General features: G+C 45.4%; 4 protein-coding genes and 2 long non-coding RNA genes across 7 annotated transcripts; 1 reads left to right on the top strand and 5 right to left on the bottom strand.

The window, feature by feature from the left end:
• Nucleotides 1-212: 212 nt before the first annotated feature.
• LOC120647182 (pentatricopeptide repeat-containing protein At5g15300-like) lies at nucleotides 213-2657 on the bottom strand. Its single transcript, XM_039923853.1, has one exon. The coding sequence runs from the start codon at nucleotides 2219-2221 to the stop codon at nucleotides 608-610; it is 1614 nt and encodes a 537-aa protein (XP_039779787.1). The 5' UTR covers nucleotides 2222-2657; the 3' UTR covers nucleotides 213-607.
• A 795-nt stretch (nucleotides 2658-3452) lies between these two features.
• Nucleotides 3453-4019, bottom strand: LOC120647180. Its single transcript, XR_005664700.1, has 2 exons — nucleotides 3855-4019; nucleotides 3453-3779 (listed from the first exon to the last, which is right to left on the bottom strand). It is a non-coding gene; the product is annotated as an uncharacterized LOC120647180 (long non-coding RNA).
• Nucleotides 3894-5240, top strand: LOC120647179. The gene is made up of 2 exons (XR_005664699.1): nucleotides 3894-4044; nucleotides 4135-5240. It is a non-coding gene; the product is annotated as an uncharacterized LOC120647179 (long non-coding RNA).
• Nucleotides 5241-8190: 2950 nt separating this feature from the next.
• Nucleotides 8191-11054, bottom strand: LOC120647176 (cytochrome P450 704B1-like). The gene is made up of 5 exons (XM_039923850.1): nucleotides 10036-11054; nucleotides 9719-9934; nucleotides 9307-9603; nucleotides 8791-9204; nucleotides 8191-8700 (listed from the first exon to the last, which is right to left on the bottom strand). Exons 1-5 carry the CDS (start codon nucleotides 10360-10362, stop codon nucleotides 8317-8319), a joined length of 1638 nt encoding a protein of 545 aa, XP_039779784.1. The 5' UTR covers nucleotides 10363-11054; the 3' UTR covers nucleotides 8191-8316.
• A 130-nt stretch (nucleotides 11055-11184) lies between these two features.
• LOC120647178 (SWR1 complex subunit 6-like) lies at nucleotides 11185-13807 on the bottom strand. Its single transcript, XM_039923852.1, has 4 exons — nucleotides 13347-13807; nucleotides 12343-12445; nucleotides 11688-11791; nucleotides 11185-11596 (listed from the first exon to the last, which is right to left on the bottom strand). The coding sequence occupies exons 1-4, from the start codon at nucleotides 13455-13457 to the stop codon at nucleotides 11393-11395; spliced, it is 522 nt and encodes a 173-aa protein (XP_039779786.1). The 5' UTR covers nucleotides 13458-13807; the 3' UTR covers nucleotides 11185-11392.
• Nucleotides 13808-13959: 152 nt separating this feature from the next.
• Nucleotides 13960-17432, bottom strand: LOC120647177 (probable RNA 3'-terminal phosphate cyclase-like protein). 2 transcript variants are annotated; one of them, XR_005664698.1, is made up of 7 exons: nucleotides 17075-17432; nucleotides 16817-16966; nucleotides 16255-16436; nucleotides 16001-16176; nucleotides 15676-15886; nucleotides 14909-15243; nucleotides 13960-14483 (listed from the first exon to the last, which is right to left on the bottom strand). XR_005664698.1 is itself a non-coding variant. In XM_039923851.1 (6 exons), exons 1-6 carry the CDS (start codon nucleotides 17277-17279, stop codon nucleotides 15034-15036), a joined length of 1134 nt encoding a protein of 377 aa, XP_039779785.1. In that variant the 5' UTR covers nucleotides 17280-17432; the 3' UTR covers nucleotides 14718-15033. The 2 variants fall into 2 exon arrangements, 1 of the variants encoding a protein (XP_039779785.1); XM_039923851.1 differs by lacking the exon at nucleotides 13960-14483 and having other exon boundaries at nucleotides 14718-15243.
• Nucleotides 17433-19267: the final 1835 nt, after the last annotated feature.

Raw genomic sequence — 19267 nt, 5'->3', positions numbered from 1 at the left:
AACCTTTGATTTTACTAATAAATCTTTATATCTCCATCACCACCAAGTTGCTTCTTGTGTGCATGCAAATAAGATCCAAAAAATAGTGTGTCCCTATTGATATTCTCAAATTCCCACAATTATGTTTCAGATGTCAGAAGTCTATTGCCACACTAAAATTAGAAAGTTAACTTAATGTGTCTAGTTCCTGGTTTAAAGCTAAGAATGATATGTATTATTCCTTCTTATACCAATGTTCCCCTTTTCATAGATTATATCAAATTTTCACAAGGAAGATAGATTTTCCAGTGAATTGTACAATATTTAGTGTGTAGTAAACAGTGTAGGGATTGAAACTAGGGTCCCTACAATTCTACAAATGCAGAGCTCTCTTGAATAACATGGACAAGTGGATGCATATCAATTGATCAGACTTACATGCCCTTTTAGCTGCATTTCTGTGAAAACATCAGCAATGTCTCTAGCATGATTGGAGCCAATAATAGCATGGGAAGTGATACTGGGCCTTTTGCTCTTCATTGACAGATGAACGGGCCAAGGTATCCAATTTCTTGACACTGCAGCTGGAAGCATGATAGACAAAAAATTATTTGAATCTAGCACGCAATTAGAACTGTCTACAAGATTGCATTAGATCCTTTGAACTGCCATCAATAACTGCACGACCTGCCTCCTTGTTGACACCAGTGTCGTCCATCAAATTTCTCATTTTCTCTGACCCCAGCCATTCTCCAACTGAAGCATAAATGTTTGATAGAAGCACATAATCCCCACTTGCATCACTCCTTGCCTTTAGAAGTTCCCGGTTAGCGTGTTCAGCCAGTTCAATTTCACCATGGATCCTACAAGCCCCAAGCAGGGTCCTCCATATGACAGAATTAGGCTCGACCTTCATTGTGTCGATGAACTCAAACGCTTCTTTGAGCAATCCTGCACGACTCAGAATGTCAACCATGCAGCCATAATGCTTGATATTGGGCTCAATCCTGTACTGTTGTTGCATCAAGTTGAAGTACTTATGCCCCCTGTCAACCATCCCGCCATGGCTACAAGCAACAAGGACAGCAACAAAGGTGATTTCATCAGGCTTGACATTTCCCTTATGCATTTTCTCGAACATATCTATGGACTCGTTGACATGTCCATGCAATGCATTTCCTCCTATGATGGAATTCCAAGTCGAGACATCCTTATCTCGCATCGAGCAGAACACCTCATGTGCGCTCTTCATGCTCCCACACTTTGCATACATGTCAATCAGTGCGTTTCCAAGAATGGTGGTAAGACCAGTTCTTGAAAACCTCTCTGACAGATAGGAGTGGAGCCTCCGGCCAACATCAAGAGCCCCAGAGTCCGCACAGGCTGACAACAAGCTGAGCACCGTGACAGTATCCGGCTTTTCTCCCATGCCCTGCATCTCCTCAAAGAGTTCCATCGCATGCCTGAGAGAGCCACATCTTACGTACCCAGAAATCATGGAGTTCCACGACACAACATCACGCTCAGGAACCTGGTCGAACAGCTCCCTCGCCATGGCTATCTCTCCCCGCTTAGCATACGCTGTGATCATCACGTTCCAGGACACGAGGTCCTTCACAGGGCTCTCGTCGAACAGCTCCCGGGCGGCACAAATGTCCCCTCTCCTTGCGCAGCCTGAGATCATCGCCGACCACGCTACAGCATCCCGGCGCGCCCCGCTGTCGAACAGCGCAGCCGCCACCTCTAGATCCCCGCAGCTCGCGTGCATGCCGATGAGCGCGTTCCTGACAAAAGCGTCAGGCTCGCACCCAGCCTTCACGACGTGCGCGTGGACCTGCGCCCCGGTGCCCCCCGCGCCCATTGCGGCGCAGGCGCGAAGCACGAACGGGAACGTGAGCTTGTCCGGCCTCACGCCGCCGCCGCCGCAGTCGCCGCGGTGCCGAGCCATGCGCGCGTAGACGGAGAGGGCGTCCCGGGGCGCGTCACTGTGCGCGGCACCGCGGATGAGGGTGTTGTACATGAACCGGTCCGGGTGCGGGATTCGGTCGAACACGAGACGGGCGTGCGCAATGCCGCCGCGGACAGCGACCGCGGAGGCGAAGATGAGCTCGCGGAGCGCGAAGGGGTCGGAGAGGAAGCCCCGGAGCACCATGAGCGCGTGGACCTGCTTGATCTGCCGGAGGCTGCGGCACCGCCGCCAAAGCGCCGGCTGCCGGCGCTGGGCGCCCGACTTGCGCAGCATCGCTGTCGCAAGCGGGGCAGGGGGCACGCGCGCAATTGGTTCAGCGCCTCCAAAGTAGTAGCTGCTTCAATTCGGTGCACGCATTGAGAGCACGACGAAGAAATTTCCACTTCATGGTCTCCGGGCTGTGAGCTCGCACCCCGAACTCCTTCAACGAGGCGCTCGCCGCCCCGCCGCGGGCGACTGTGCCTCTTCGTCGCAGCGCCGCACCGAGATGCCGGCCTACACCATGTGCCCGGATCCACCACGAGGACAGCGCTCTTCTGCGAGGAGCCGAATGCGCTCTTCCGCGGACGCGTGGGATCAGTGACTTCTCAGGGAAAGCTCGAAGCGGCGGCGGATACACCCGTCGCCGGCCGCCGCCGCCGTGGGGTCAAGCTACCACTTTGCCTAGTCAATGAAAGGTCGTTTCTGTAAATTCCACCAGCCGTTTCGGTTCGCGCTCGATCTGGCCGGCGGAGGCTCGATCTGACGGTTCATTTTAGGGGTGTGTTTGAGAGAAATATCAAACTATAAGGGTGTATATAAAAATAGCCGCTGCCAGTTCGCCCCACGGCATTCCGAGCCGCACGAAGTTGATCCAATGGTTCAAATTCCTCCGAAACGGGATCACGATTCCAATTTCGGGTGTGTTTGAAGGGACTCTGAAATACTAAGGACATTTTCGGTAAATAGCCATTGGAAGCATGCCCCACGGGCGTTACCACTTACCAGCCGCACATAACCGATCTGACGGTTCAAAGTCGTTCGATCCAATTCTGGGGATGTGTTTGAACGAAAACTTCAGAACTAGGGTCTCTTTTATAAAATACCTGCGGTCATAAGTCCATGCCTACGTTGACCGCTCCGCTCTCGCTGCTCGTCGGCGTGTCCTCGTCCCCGATGACGGCGCCGGCGCGTCGTTCCTCTCCTCCCCCATTGTTCGCCCCACCGCCTCTGCAGCACCTTTCTCAAGCCCCGTATGCTTCCGCCTTCCGCGACGGGCGACATCATTTCCGCCCGTGAAAGTCTCGCCGACCGCGCGTGGCTGCGGCCGGCTCTCGACGTGTTCGACGAAACGCCGCGAGAGGATGCCGTATCCTACGCCCTCCATGGTCTGCCGGCACCCGAAGGACCGCGACCTTCCGCGCGACTCCGTCGGATGCTCGGATCCCTCTCATATTTCCATGCTTTACCGTAAGCAATTTCTGACACACTCATACTCTTCACTAATTACTACCACTTACAGAACTAGATATACATTTAATGTTTATTAGCCGTCAAAATTTTAAAACAAAGGGCCGGTTCAAGAGCATATGGGCCTTATTTTTAAATTACAAAGCTTCTATATGCATATATGAAAACTATCGAACTCGGCAGTCTGCAGCAAATTGATTTATTCATTGCTCGGTTCAACCTGACCGTCATCTCCATCCATGTTCGGCGAAGGATCACTTGCATTTGGAGTATCAGAAGGTGGGGCAAGGCTCTTGGATTCAGATTCTACTAAGCCCTTTTCTGTTGCAAGACTCTCAGTCTGAACCCCATGCTTTTTCAGAGCATCTTTGAACTTGTGAATCTGAAGTATCACAAATTTCTAGTTTAATATAGCTTAATAGGGTGTATTCACAAATAGACATCATCTAATACTTACAGTTGAAATTGTGCAACTGAAGCTACAGATACGACCTTCAGCACCTCTGTAAAAGCGGAACAATGGCAAGACATAGACATTGAGCTTCTTGCAGATCTCTGTCTGTTCATTATAATTAACCATGAGAAATTGCAGTCCTGGATGCATCCTGGCAAATTGATGAACCTTTGTGGACATGACAAAAAAAAAGGTATTATATCAACATGAAGCTATGTAGAACATGGTATAATTGTAAAATTGTTGAATCTACATGCTTGTCCTTTTTTACCTTTGAGCGTAGGCCCTTGCAAGCTCCACAACTAGGTGAAAAGAAGTGCACCACTGTGAACTTATCTCCAGCAATTAATAGCTGTTTATCAAAATCTTCTTGTGATTTGATATTCTTCATGTTGTCGTTCATTTCCTTCTCCCACCACTTTGTGTGAATACCCTAATACCACAACTGAATATCATTTCCATCTTTGTAGTGCTTCAGCATGTGTTTGAATGAATGTTTGAGTTGTGTTGTTTTTTAACGAAACTGTTTTTATTCTATCTGGATTACCTTTATGGGAACTTGTGTGTTTTGTGATTAAGATATGTCCAAGCATTAGAGGTAGTTTCTGATTACTATAGAAATTACCTTTTTGGGATCTTTTGGTACAGCTCTAGTGATCTGCCAACCAGTTGAGGCAACCTTTTCTGTGGGCAAGAATTGCTTCCCCTTGATCCCATTATAGTTCCGAGTCAATATCTTGAAGCAACCATCAGATCGGTTGCTTGCATATCCATGATGAGATGAACGACCAACAACCCAATGGTTCATCAAAGCTGAAGCCATCAGCGCCCTTGAACTGAAAACAGAACGGAGTATGTAACAAGTCAGCACCTCCATGACTCCTGAATGCTAAAGAAAAGGGTGTATTTCAAAGCACAACATGCCTCAAACTAACTGGACAAGTTCTACAAGAGATGGAAATCATGTAGTGGTGAAATGGGGATGGCCTAGGATGAGGTATTTATAGCTGAAGGAAATTTTGTTTCAGAAGCAAAGAATACCTCATCCTAGCAACACAAACCCCTTTTCGAACTTTTCAGTTTAATGCATGTTTATCGCTCAAAAAAGTGGTTCTGTTGCTTATCCAAATGCACATAGGTACAGTCAGAAGTTTTGTTTCTTGTGGTCATGTTTGGATTTGTTAGGTGCTTTCTTTCTTCTATTACTTATTTCCATGCTTTAGCTTTGGTGTTTCTTACACTCCATTATGACTTTTATCTGAGGCGGCACGGCTTATGCTCCAGGATAGAGGAAGCTGATGTGTATTTGCATAAAAAGTTGGCATTTTGTGACCTTTGTTATATCTATATCTACTTTACTGGAAGGTATGATTGGATTTCTTGCTGAAATTGTGGAAGGTCAGTGTGTCTTATACTGCAATGAGGTTGTGTGATCAACTTGTTTCATGTGAATTTCCGTCTGGTTGTGTATTTCCCATTCCTTCAGATTTCCCATCTGTGGCGTGTGATCTTGTTTGCACAATCGCGCTACCCTTACATGCTGAGTATAATACGGATTTATCCGGAATTGCAAGTTGCAATCTCCCCACTCTAAATTTTTTACTAATGAGTTAAAAAAAACTCGGCCGGGTGGGGAAAGACAGCCCCACCGGTATTAACTAAAGAAGAAGCCTCGGCTTCCCCGACCGAGAAAATCCCCGAACCCTGGCCCCGCCCTGACACTAGGAGACGTAACCCTTGGGAACTGTGCGCCTGGATCATGTAAGGGTCCTCAGGCCGACCTGGGCCGTCTCACAACCAGTGCTTTGGCACACGGGGCCAGCGAGTGGATTTTTTTACCCTCAGCCTGAAATTCGCTCCCACGGGGAGTCGAACTCAGGACCTGAGGGGTGCCACCGGAGCGACTAACCAACTGGGCTAGCATCCTTTGTCATTTTTTTTCTCTAATGAGTTACAATACAAGAAAACATGCATGTAATTTAAGGTAAGTTGACATGGGGTTCTATCTACACTAGGCAACTCGGTTGTTTTCGTTTGGATTTTAAGAAGATCTAAGGAAAAACAATCCTATTCAGCGAGCTCTTGGAGTAACTAAATGCAAAATATGAAAATTTGAGGACTCGACCGCATAGACTTTCCAAACAAGGTAGACCTACGCACCAAAATGTGGAAAACTAACTAAGACACTTGGAAAAAGGAAACACCAAGCAAGCTACAATGCAAATTGATGCTATCGGATGAAATTTAGTTGCACTCACCAACATACTTGTTTTCTCCATCCATGGAATTCCAAGGTCGATGCCTCAACCTTAGTTACATATCAGGTGCAAACTAACATCTCCGTGCAAACTATGCAAACTTCAATCTGGGCCATCGGATCAACATCCAAGATCTATCAGCTGAAACTCCCTTAGGCATTCATATGGCAATGCCGTGTGATTTACAATGACCCACAAAAACATAAGGATAATTGTTGCCAGCCGCAAGGAGCCCTTCTTCTCTTAGATTAAAAAAGGCGCCTAATGTTCAGGTGATGTATCTTATTGAAGGGATGAGGCATTGTATTTATAGGCACACGACCGTGGATGGCGTCTCTATGTATACTACCGCCACGGCACACATGTGCCGGCGGTATGAAACAAAATAGGATCCACGTCATATTAGATCCCGGTACGAAACAATATATAGGATCCACGTCATATCAGACCTCTTTTCCGTGAATCTCTTGAAAAGTGAGACATTTTTTCTTGGTTACACGAACCCAAATATAAACTGATTTTTTTCTCCTTAAATACAAAATATGCACAGCTCTCCTGCGTATTCGAGAAAAGAAACTGATTTTTTCTCTCTTTTTTTCATTTTAGAATGTATATGATTCATGAACCCTGAATACACCTTTTTGGAAAGTCAAAAACTAAATCTTGACTAGTAAATCTTTAGATATTCACCACCACCTGCTGAACGCTTGCAAGATAAAAAAAATATTATGTTACTATTTATTCTATTTATTGGAATGGCAAAATTCAGTTCATTCTATTTATTGAAATGGCAAAATTCAGTTCATTCTATTTACTGAAATTTCGTGATGCTAGTTTTCATTCTATGAAACAACAAATATTGATTTCTATCACTTGGAATTTTGACATAGTCCTTTTTTGTAATTTTGAAGCATCAACGATTATTCCTGTATACACCGTAGTTACTATATCAAATGTTATTAAATAAGTTCCGCATCGGAGCATTTTCTGCTACTTTCTCTATGAAGACATGGAGCTTTATATGGAGGGGTTGTTGCAAGCCTGTGCAGGATTAAATAAAGGAAAAAGGTTCAATTTACTCTCTTCAACTATAGCCAAAGTCTGGATAACCCCCTAAACTATAACTTGGTTCAATTTACACCATAAACTATGTCATTTAGTTCATTTTACCCCATAATACAATTTGTCTTTTTATTACTCCATACACAAGTTGAATTTTAATTTCAAATTTTGCAGAGTAGTAGTGGGCATCACAATGAATATTTAGAAAAAAAAAATCATAATTTTTACCATTATTTTTAATATAATTTTGAACTCCAATTAATAATTTATTATTAAATATTCTAACCTATCACATTATTGATAAAAAATATGATATATTTTTTCTAACGTGTGTTATGTTGTGTACTATTATCTTGTAAAATTTCAACTTAAAACTCGACCTATGCATAGAGAAATGAAAAAGACAAATTTTATTGGGGGTAATTTGAACCAAAATGCATAGTTTGAGGGGTAAACTAAATCAAACAATAGTTTAGGGGGTTATCCAGACTTTGCCTATAGTTGAGGAGAGTAATTTAGACTTTTTCCTTAAATAAAGTACTCATAGGGTTTCGGCTAATCCTTTGATTGAACAGTAAGCTTTTTTAACGAAGCACAGGAGGAAGAGGGGAACAGTAAGCTTCCAACCACTATCCCACTGTTAAACCCTGGAGGCCTGGACAAAGAATATACATGGATTTTCATACATTGGTTCTTGACCAGAAATTGTAGGTTCCATGCATGTTTCATGGCTTGCGATGTAGAGCAGTGGATGCTGAAATCGGAAATGACTAATCTGCTTACGTTGTGGTATGGATTAGAATGCCAACAAATTAAAGCCTTGTCTAATCTGGAGAAGAGCTGTTTTAAAAGAGAAAAAAATATAAAAATAGATCAGCACATAGTTCCAATTTTCCTCCATTTTCTCCTTCACGTCCTTGTATGATCTCTTGATCTGTGCTCGATCTGAAACAATGTCATATATACGCTCTGAGCTCATGCTGACTGGTCGATACTCGGTACACTCTGAAATCTGAATCGGCAGGCAATAGTATGTATAGCAGATTCAGATTATTGACTCATCATCACATCTCTCGAGATCCCAAAGATTGCATTACATCATCTAGGATGCAATGCAATCAAGTAATTATGGAAATAATTAATAATCAGATGGCCCTGGAGACTCGGAGCTTGAGGCCGTGCGCCATGGAGAGGATGGTCATCATGCGGTACTCGACGGGGTGCCCCTCCAGCAGGTGGAACCTGTAGAAGCGGCAGAGGATGGCCAGCGCCATCTTCATCTGCAGGTACGCCGAGTCCTTGCCCAGGCAGATCCTCGGCCCCGCCTGGAACGCCGTGAACTTGAACGGCGACGCGTTCCGGAACGCGCCGTCCTCGTTGATCCACCGCTCCGGCCGGAACCTCGCCGCGTCGGCGCCCCAGTTGTACTCCATCCTCCCCATCGAGTAGGGCACGTACGTCACCATGCCGCCCGCCCTCACCTTCGTCCCGTCCGGCAGCACGTCGTCCTCCAGGATCCCCTTGGGGTCCTGCATTTTTGCCATTGCATGCATTGGAATTGAAGCTCACTCTATATCTCTCTTGCCGATGCTGTCGTAGGTCGTGCGTGCTCAGCTCACCTGAGGCACGGCGGGGTAGAGCCGGAGCGTCTCGGTGACGCAGGCGTGGAGGTACACCAGCTTGCCGAGGCTGTCGTAGCTGAGGAGGCTCGCGAACTGCGCCACGCGGGCGGCGAACGACTTGTCGTCGGCGGCGGCGTCGGGGCCGCCGCCGCCGCAGGGCACCAGTGCCACGCCCTCCTCGCGCGCGCGCTCCGCCTCGAACGCGCGCAGCTCGCGGCGCAGCTTCTCGGCCACCTCCGGGTGCGACATGGCCATGTAGGTGAACCACGACAGCGTCGTCGCCGTCGTGTCCCGCCCGGCGATCACGAAGTTGAGCACCACGTCCCGGAGGCTCTTGTCGTCCCCGAGGCCACCGCTGTCCTCTCCGGTCTCGCCGAGTTCGATGAACCGCGACAGGATGTCGTGCTTGATCTGTTCGATCGTTGCCCTCGCGCATCATTTTATTTTCATGCCCAATTCTTCATCCCAACAAAGAAGATGAAGAAACCAAAACGAACCAAGCAAAGCAGTTACCTTCTCCTGCTTGCCGCTGGCCCGGGCCTCGACGATCTCGGCCTTCCTCCGGCGGATGACGCTGTAGGTGAACTCGTCCACGAGCTTGATGCTCTGCTCCAGGAGGGCCTCTGACCCGACGTGGAAGAACCTCTTCAGGCGCCACAGCGGGTCGATGAAGCGCAGCGTGACGATGATGTTGGCGGCGTCAAACGCCTGGGCGAAGCTGTTCTCGGGGAGATCTGGCGACAGCGTGCCGATCTCAACCCCGAACCCAACCTTGCAGATCGAGTCCAGCGTCATCCTCATGTACAGTTCCTGAATTGAAAATAGTTCTCGTGCGTGTTAGAACATTGATATCAGATTCATCCTCATGTACAGCCCAAGAAATGCTCATCTTGGCAAGGGAGTAGTGAACAGGTGTTTCATTCACCTGCATGTCCACAACTTTGCCTGTCTTGGATGCTTGGCTCAGTATGCCTGACAGCTTCAGTGAGTATTCTCTGAACACGATGGCGCTGAAATCTCTCAGGTTCTTGGAGGCAAACTCGAAGCTCGCCGTCTTCCTCTGCTTCCTCCACAACTCGCCGTCGGCGTTGAATATGCCGTCGCCGAGCAGCACATCCATGTAGGATCTGTACACGTCTCCCTACACAGTGTTCAGACATTTGAATCAGTTTTCAGTACTGAAAATTTGCACAGTTGAGTACTGCAGCAGAAACTGAACATTATTTGGGTCAGTTCATTCACCTTGGGGTAATTGGTGAAGTTGGTCTTGAGGACATGCTCAACATTCACCGGGTCCGCGATGTAGGTGTAGGAAGTGAAGGGCATGTCGACGGTCACCGTCCTGTTCTTCGACAGGTACTCGACAAGCCAGTCGTGCATCCTGTGGTAGTTCCTCAGCTGCTCCACCGTCGCGCCAATCACCGGCCATGATCTTGGGCCTTTCTGCTTCCTCAGGCTCCACTTGTGGACCAGGATCCATGAGAGGATGACGAGGAAGATCGCGATGTACTTGTGGAGCCCTGTCAGTGGGGAGAACGGCGTCGCCGGCGTGGCATGAGCTTCCACCATGGCGCTCCTGATGAAGGGTTCAGTCTGCAAGAGATGCTATGTATGCAGGTGTTGGGTGGCTTTGTTAGGTGATATATTGGACACTGCAGTTACCAAACTTGGGACAATCTTGGTGTGACTGAAATTAAGATAGTTTCATTCATATGGTGTCCCTGACCTAACTCCCGGACAAGTTGGGGCTTGTGTTTGTGTTCCTTTTTGTGATCTGCCAACCAAGAAAATGAGTCACTCTAATACACAGGTTATGCATTTTATTGCAATTAGGACATGCTCTATTTCTGTTGTCAGACATCGTATCCAGTGTTGTGATCCATCAGCTCGGTACACTGAAGGTTCGAAACTGAACCAACCAGAAAGAAGATTGTGAACCCAAAGCGGATTCTTTTCTTAAGGATTGCTGGGTTATACCATGTCAATGTCCAGCGAATGCTAGAACCGATCTTCCCAGTGGGAGGTTGGCATTGCTGCTGTGTCACCTGGTGCTCTTGCCAATTTGCCCTTGCTTAGTGTTGGAAGTGCTCATGCAATGTGCTGCTCTGTGGCCGTGTTTAGTTTGCTTAGTGTTGGAAGTGCTCATGCAATGTGCTGCTCTGTGGCCGTGTTTAGTTCTTTGGCGTAAATTTTTTGAAAAAAAATCTTGCTATTTCGGAGCACTAAATAAAATCTATTTATAAAACTTTTTGCACGGATGAGTTGTAAATCGCGAGATGAATCTAATGAGCCTAATTAATTCATATAATTGTGTCCAAACATTCGATGTGATGAGTTTTAGGGTAAATTTTTTTGATCTAAACATGGCCTCACATGATGCTGTTGACTTACTGCACATGGAACCAGGACATTTTGACTTTGTGGTTATCTAGCATAGTCGGTCTACAAGAGATCTACCTGGCAACTGCAGTACCTAATTCTACCACTTACCGAACCAGCACTGGCTATGAAGTACAAAACATACACAGCAAGCATATCCTACTGATCAAAGCATAGATGAAGAATCGCTGGGGGCTAGATATACATCAAATGTAGCTGATCAAGCTACAAATTTAAGGCAGCGAGTGTCATTGTGTATGACTTGACAGCGGCATGAACAGAACCGTGTTCCACACCTCACGCATATGTAATTTGCAGAACTCCCACAAACTGAGCAGTAGTGGCGTCGAGACGAAGTACTTGGTGGACCAACAGCAGCCCTCAAATATGTTGGGACATTGTGAGCCAGGGACTCAAGATTTGCCTATTACAGATCAAGAGTGAAAATCTGTTTAAGTGCCCAACCTACAGAAAAAGCAGGATAAGAAATGAACTTACAGCACAAAATTACTTACTTCTTGTAGCACATCCATGAATGATCTTGCTGCCCTCTTCTCCAAAGCTTTCCCTTGCCTTGTCTTGCGTTTCATGATCTTGGACTGCTTCTTTTGCATGAGCACTGTAGAAAGGAAAGCAGAAAACAAAATATGACTACCATTAGATCACTACAGAATCAAACTTTAGCTATCTGTGGCTAGGACATCTGAACTGAACGTACACCCCCTGGTTCACAACCCAAAAGGCCTATATACTGTGCCTAAATTCACCATTTCCAGAAATAGTGAACCCCATGAACTTCTTAGTTGAGAAGCTGTTGCATGTGGAGCTATGTGATATCTAAATGACAGATCATAGGGCATCCCTGATGCCAATAACACGGTCAACTTAAATAATTTGTGGTGGTGTTTGTACCAGAGTTGTTAAGGTTAGTTTAAACTTATTTGTCAATTCCTTTGCAAGGAAAAGAAATAAAGAATGCTGTTTATTCTGCAAACAAGCAACAACAAAACATATCATGCATAACCATTCTGTGTTTCAGTATTCTCTGTTTGCAATTTGCAAAGATTAACATGCCCAATTGTAAATTGTAATTGAGTTTCTACATAATGTATGAACCTTATCCTTTTGGAGCATGGATTACTACAAATGTAAATGGGAAAGGAAACTAACCAGGGTCTTCCTCATCCGTGGATCCATACTCATCATCATTAAGATCTACCACTTCAACCCCAGCATTATCACTCTCAAGAGCTTCAAGACGAGCTAATGCAGCCTGAAATGGATATGTTCACAGAGAGTAGCAAAAAAAAAAAAAGATTATTTCAGGCACGATGATAGACCAGTAACTATAAGCACAGAAATGATCTACATGAGATGAAGCTGAGTTAACACCTAAATTCTTCATAATTTATCACAGGGATAAACTATAGGTGTCAGACCAAGAATGCCAGGGAAAGAGGATCTGAAAGCAGGCAGACAAAACATACATCATGGCAATGGAAGAACATAGAGAATTACACGGTAGAGTGGAGCTTGCGGTTAGTAAGCTATTGGCACCTATTTTGATTTACAAATCAAGGTGTCTGTTTTGACTTTTCACAAATCTAACAGATTGGAAAGGGAAAGCCCCTTCTGACTGTAGACTTTATGAAAACAAAAGAGGAAGATAAATGATTGACATGTTAACAGAAAGTGAATAAGGATCCAAAATCCATCTTAATAGTTTTTTGTTCTTTGTTCTTTGGCAAGAGACCATGAGAAAAGCAAAGGCACCACAACACATATGACACATAATAAGCAGTGTAAATAAAGAGTCTTCTAGAGCATAATTACCAAAACTAGTTGCCAATAAGGCCAACCCCTTCGTCTCAAAGATGGAAACTATAATGAGGTCAATCCCTTCAAATGGTTCTGCTATATCCCCTAAATAAAATTGGAGCGTTTCAACATTATAACACATGAGCAGACAGAAGATGCATTCGTGTCTCCGTAAGAAGGTTAAGTACACATGCCAACTTTGCAATTCTAACTGTAAAACAAAGAATACTCCGAGAGGAAATGGAGGTGCCAGGAAAATGAAGGGGCAAGCTGCACGAGTGGTCAGTCTACTCCTATGATAGATAGATCAGGTGGAGCGATCGATGCAATGGAGAATCCAACCCCTCTCGGAGTACCTGGGCGCGGTTGTCGGAGCTGGCGAGCGCGGACGCCATGCGCGTGGCCATGCGGCGGGTGCGGGTGCTCGTCCGGCGGAACGGCCCGACGTTCTCTTCTTCCCCGTCCATCCCCGGTCACCAACAGCAGCGGCGGCAGGCGGCTCTGGATGTGGCCGACAGGTGTCGGGCTGCAGAGGCGTGGGCGAATAGGATTGAGCGGGCGGCGCCGGCGCCGGCGGCGGCGGGTCACCGAAGGAGGTGAGCAAGTACGGCGGCGGCGCGTGGTGATTGCTGCTGTGGGCTACTGCGGTGTGGGCTCTTGTCTTCACATGGGTTGGTTACTGGGCTTTCTGTTTAGATTATTGGGCTACTGAGCTAGTCAGATGTTGGGCCAGTCCGTCTTGTTCGGCGCCTCCTAGTATTTCTCAACTCAGTGTCTCAGTTTTCTGAAACTATTGAGAATCCAACTATTGCTTGCTACAATTCTATTAAAAAAAACTATTGCTTTCTACATTCTGATACGCTAATGTCTGAAAATGTCCATCTATCCATCCATGGCCTTGCACATCGTCACCACAGTCCTTCTCAGGTGAGAAAATTATCGTTCTTCAATTCAGAGAGGCCTTGCAAGTGCATGGAATCCAACATAGTTTCCATTGTAAAAGGGTGTTCGATAAATGACAAGCAGCAGAGACCTGCTCAACGCCTCAACTCGACTCGGATTGACTCCTTCCAATGCTTTACCAGTTAACATGTACACACATTACCTAGTGGCTATTGAAGTACCAGTGCACTGATAGTGATTAACAATGAAGTCCTCACAAGATTCTCATCACTAACAGATTGCGGAATGCTGCAGCAGACAGAGAAGAGTATGGTGAGAGCAGTTCTCTTGTGCTTGTTCTTACCGTAATGGCGACGAAGTGGTGTCAGTTGGTGGCCAATAGCAATTTTGTCAGTCCTAATATCGGCAATATGAGTATAGGACCTGGTGGGGTTGGTGCTTATCTGTACAAGATCATTGGTAATGATGATTTGAACCATCTCTGTGGCTTAGTAATGCTTGCATTGCAATTATTTCAGACTGGGGCTAAGTTGCATAACCCATCTTGAAGACATCAGCGCCATTGTTCCACACGAAGACTAACTGCTCTGCTGGCAGCCAGGAGAAAAGTAGGATCAGGATGGCTAATAATTAGTCCTCCAGAATCTCAATATTTTGAGTATTAAACATAAATTACTGACAATTCATAATCCCTAGAACAATTTGTGAGATGAATCCAATAAGCCTAATTGATCCATATAACCTTTAGGCTAATTTGCGAAATGAATCTAATAGGTCTAATTAATCCATAATTTGTTGTCGTGATGCGGATGCTAAAACAAACATTTTGTCTCCAGACGTTTGCATATTTTTCATTCATATGTGTCAGCAGGTCTCGGCAAGTAGAAATTGAAAAATAGTTGCTGGATAAAGCAATGTGATACAGAAATATGGTGCGCGAGCATCAGAAAAATACATTCTAATACCACCAGCTGAGATATCAAAATGACATCAGAGTGTAGGGCATGTCATGCACCTCAGAACAAAAATTCCGCAGCAGTAGCTAAGGAAACTCCTTTGCTGTTTCACAGCTACAAACAGGATCTCACGGTAGTCTCTTGCTGTGTCCTCAATCATTGACGAGATTCATAATCCTGTTGCTTATGAACTCTTCCGAGCAATATTCTTCACTCCCGCACCGACACATTTTAAAGTAACAGTGTTCGAATTGGGATCAGGCTTGATAACAAACATGACGTTAAGAAAATCCCTGATGTTTCGAAGCATTTCTATACCATGTGGAGTCAACTGTCCAACACGAACCTTTGATACATCAGCTGGGCATAAAGCACACAGGATAAATAGGAGGCCCTGCAAGCATTTACAAAACAAATGTAATGTCACTAAACGAAAACTTCTGTAAATTACTCGTGCATGAAAAATGACCATGATAAACAAAGGCTAATTAAAGACATGACCTCAGACATAAATGTACAGCACTGTCAGTTCAAGAGAGGGCAATAGTTTGTAAAACACAGTAAAATTTTCAAGTACATTTTGTATATCTATTTATCTACAGGCCATATAGAACTTGAGCATATGGTCTGCTTTGCTAGACATAAACAGGCCACAACAACAAATAAATGCTGCATAACCCTGTCTAAGCTTCATTGACCACATAAAAAAATATTGGGCGATCATCAAGCATAACAGAATTGTGTGCATAATGAGATGCAAATTATCAGAGAGGGATAGCCTGATTTAATGTTGGAGCAATGAAAAAGCTTGTATAAAAACCTAGACCTGATGTGTAGAGTCAACAACCCCTCCTTGAGCCACCTCTTCTAGTAGCAATGATGCAGCTTGAACACCAAGATCCTCTGGAGACATCAGCTCTGGCTTCTCAGATTCTTCATTTATTTCATCAACACTAGGATAACTCACAGTGGCATCTACAGAGAGCAGGCAGCCTGTTGTGGTCTCAGCAACTAATGATACACCATAGCCTGGTGACCTGCCACATGTTGAACAGAAGTTAAAAATAACTGGCAAATTTCTGAGTCACAAGAGATAACAGGAAAGACCAAAACAGTGCAGTTAGCAACATTCTAACAGACTGGAAAAATACCTCCCACCGAAAGCACCAGATCTATGATCAGTGAATATATGAACATCAGGAATGAAGCGATTGAAGATTCCACGTGCAGCATAGATAATGCGGCTTTCAATCTGTGGAGATACTCTAGTAGAGAATGAAACACCCCTTATCCTCTTCACCATACCTTCATCAACCCAGTTTGCTGCCTGTGAAGGTAATTAGCATCAGATGTCAATGTCAGCAACATTGACATATAATCAATGAGAAATCAAAATGAAACGCACCGTTAGTGTGCTATTTATATTGGGAACTCGGAGAAACACTTCACCACCACCAAGGGGTGGAGATCCTCGGCTATCAATCTTTAGCTCCAAACCCTCCAAAGGAACACCAAAATGCTTGAGCATATGCAAGGTTGTCATCCGGAAAGTATCCACAGAAGGGTCCTTTGTATCATTAGTGATTCCTAAAATCAGGGCACCAAATTCAAACTTTGAAACAATAGAAGGTATATCCGTCTTCTAGCAAAAGATAACTCATGTTGTTTGATATAGTGGTACTGGCTAGGTTTTTTGTTTTTATGATTGACGGCATCAAGAGGGTCATTCCCAAGTGCCAAAAAGAATTAGCACGAGTAACTCAACCAACAACCTGACAACTTTATTATCCAGAACCAATTAATTCAACCAATTTAACGAAATCCCAATCCAAAAACTTCCATTCCCATGAACTGCAGCCACGAGGAAATCATCCGAAAAGAAATTTCCCTCTGTAACCAAATTACTTGGAGCACTCCATTGGGCCCAACACTTACTAAAACAGTAGCACAAACAAGCGAAGCCTCACCTTTGAGCCGAATCGATATGGGCGCCTTCGCGAAGAGGCCCAGCAGTATAAGCGGCTCGAGGAAGTAGCCGATCCCCCGGTGCACCCCGCAGTCGTGCTCAAGGCCCTTCCCGCCTTGAATCACCCCCGGCATGTACTTCAGCTTCGTTCCTGCAATCACATACAGGCACCATAGGCCCGTAAGTACCGGCAACCCTTAACATAACTCTGAGGCGGCCGCGCACGGCTCAAGCGAAGCTCGCGGGAGCAAGGCCATGCCTGTCTCGTTGAGGTCGATGGTGTGGCGGTCGGAGATCTTGTCCAGGAGGCGTAGGAGGGAGACCTCGTACGGGCGGAGCCCCGGTGCGGCGTCCCCGGAGCGGATGTCATCGATGGTGACGCCGGTGGAGGTGAGCGTCGCCAGCACCAGCCGCTGCCGGAGATGGCGGCTGCCGGAGAGACGCCGGGTCTTGTCTCGCCCCATCGCGACCCCGGCCTTCGTTCTCCTCGCGGGTTGGGGGCGGTCGCGCGGCGGAGAGGAGGCGGAGGCGCGGAGGGGTTAGGGTTTTAGCGCGCGCCGGCGAGGCTGTACTTGGGTGGTGGGTGGCCGTCCCTTGGGGAATTGGGGTGAGAACGGCGGAGGCGGCTGACGTGTGAGATCGGTAGGCCAATTCTGTAACCCCCTGGGCCTCAAGTAATGGCCCATGTAGCCCAGGATCCGAATACTAGCCCAATGCCCAGCGTTTTTTTTATATATTTTTCAAAATAGTTTTTTACATAAATATATTTTCGATTTCATAATTTACAGATTTATACCCCTACCGCCCGGCTGCGGGGCGGCCGGCCCCCTGCCGACCTTAATATAAATAAAATTTATTTTTAATCGTATTTTGATCCCTGCCGGCTGCCGCCGGGCGGCAGGCATCCGCCGCCCGGTGGCGGGGCGGTAGGCCAGGTAGCCGCCCAGCAGGGGCCGGCAGGCCCCTCCCGCAGGTTAAACCTTGACCGTCAGTGCGGCAGTGCGGCATTAGATGTGACTTTAAATATTTTGGATATAAATAAAAACCGTTAGTAAAGTAGATGAATATGAAAAGTATAACTTAGCAATTCATACACATACGCAACTGAGAACGAAATATGTGATGCATGAGAACGAAATACGTATAACACAGACCACGTCCACGCACAGCGTAAAAGAGGTCGACATGGGCGGGGTGGTTAGGAGGTGCTTCTAGTTGTTTCTGTATTTTTGTTATGGACATATCGTCATGTTATACTTATTTCGTTCTCATGCATCACCTATTTCGTTCTCAGTTGCGTATGTGTATGAATTGCTAAGTTATATTTTTCATATTCATCTACTTTACTAACGGTTTTTATTTCTATCCAAAATATTTAAAACCACATCTAATGCCGCACTGCCGTACTGACGGTCAAGGTTTAACCTGCGGGAGGGGCCTGCCGCCCCCCTGCCGAGCGGCAGCCTCCCCCAGAGGCCAAAATGCGATTAAAAATAAATTTTATTTACATTAAGATCCCTACCACCCGGTAGGAGGGCGGCAGGGGGCCGGCCGCCCCGCAGCCGGGCGGTAGGGGTATAAATCTGTAAATTATGAAACCAAAAATATATTTATGTAAAAAACGATTTTGAAAAATATTAAAAAAAATTCCAATGCCCAATTGTGTGCAACAAAACGCTTGGAAATTTTGAGACCGACGTTGTTGGTTTTTTTTTTGCATTGGAATTCAACCTACAGAAAACTAGTGAGATTTTGAAATGTTTTTTATGTAAAACAAAATAAACACATGAAACACAGTTGCCAAAATTGTAGAACAGCTTGCCTTGTTGCTGCGCCATCGGCGAAATTGATGGTGATCGGTGAGCATCTGCCGGCCCGTTTGCTTGTCACCTTCAATGTTAAAAATAACGAGCTAATTCGTTTAGCGGTTAGTTTTTCAGAGACTAAGAGAAGAATATAGTGGGATATAGCTTCCGCTAACTTTATTTAACGGTTTTGCAAATTGAGTAATTAAGTTAAGAATTTATATATTCAAAACATCAAATCAAACAAATACAAGTCACAGAGTTCATTACATCATGCACTGGAGTATGTATAGAGCTTCATTCCCTCATTACTAGTGAAATACTAAGTTTTGTAAATGATGGAGTTCAATACTGTTGAAAATAGCAATGCATACTTGTGAGAAGCTTCTAGAAGAGCATAGTAAAATATGAAATACTTTAAAAACTAAATATTTGTATCATTGTATGATTAAATAAGTATGAGAAAAATTCTAAAGTTAGATATTTTGTAGAAAATGTGTAGAAGATGAATACATGGAAAAACCATATAAACCATGGAGTCCTATTAATAGTGGTGCTCCCTTCCCCTCTTGCTATATTATAGTATATGAGTCTCAAGTAGAAGATGGTAAAGTTATCATGTAGAGTTGTAGTGTTATGGTAGGGTG

The sequence above is a fragment of the Panicum virgatum genome, chromosome 9K, assembly GCF_016808335.1.
Source record: "Panicum virgatum strain AP13 chromosome 9K, P.virgatum_v5, whole genome shotgun sequence".
Classification (NCBI taxonomy): Eukaryota; Viridiplantae; Streptophyta; class Magnoliopsida; order Poales; family Poaceae; genus Panicum; species Panicum virgatum.
This window is presented reverse-complemented; position numbering and strand designations above follow the sequence as displayed.

What these genes read in the sequence shown, in the direction of transcription:
- LOC120647182 (XM_039923853.1), bottom strand. Translation starts at nt 2,221, where the DNA reads ATGCTGCGCAAGTCGGGCGCCCAGCGCCGGCAGCCGGCGCTTTGGCGG.
- LOC120647177 (XM_039923851.1), bottom strand. Translation starts at nt 17,279, where the DNA reads ATGGGGCGAGACAAGACCCGGCGTCTCTCCGGCAGCCGCCATCTCCGG. An exon ending in CATCGACCTCAACGAGACAG is followed by an intron (nt 16,967 to 17,074) that starts GCATGGCCTTGC and finishes ATGTGATTGCAG; the next exon opens with GAACGAAGCTGAAGTACATG. An exon ending in CATATCGATTCGGCTCAAAG is followed by an intron (nt 16,437 to 16,816) that starts GTGAGGCTTCGC and finishes CCCTGATTTTAG; the next exon opens with GAATCACTAATGATACAAAG.
- LOC120647176 (XM_039923850.1), bottom strand. Translation starts at nt 10,362, where the DNA reads ATGGTGGAAGCTCATGCCACGCCGGCGACGCCGTTCTCCCCACTGACA. An exon ending in CCAGCGGCAAGCAGGAGAAG is followed by an intron (nt 9,205 to 9,306) that starts GTAACTGCTTTG and finishes ACGATCGAACAG; the next exon opens with ATCAAGCACGACATCCTGTC. An exon ending in TCTACCCCGCCGTGCCTCAG is followed by an intron (nt 8,701 to 8,790) that starts GTGAGCTGAGCA and finishes GCAAAAATGCAG; the next exon opens with GACCCCAAGGGGATCCTGGA.
- LOC120647178 (XM_039923852.1), bottom strand. Translation starts at nt 13,457, where the DNA reads ATGGACGGGGAAGAAGAGAACGTCGGGCCGTTCCGCCGGACGAGCACC. An exon ending in CACGGATGAGGAAGACCCTG is followed by an intron (nt 11,792 to 12,342) that starts GTTAGTTTCCTT and finishes TCCTTTCTACAG; the next exon opens with TGCTCATGCAAAAGAAGCAG. An exon ending in TCATGGATGTGCTACAAGAA is followed by an intron (nt 11,597 to 11,687) that starts GTAAGTAATTTT and finishes GATCTGTAATAG; the next exon opens with GCAAATCTTGAGTCCCTGGC.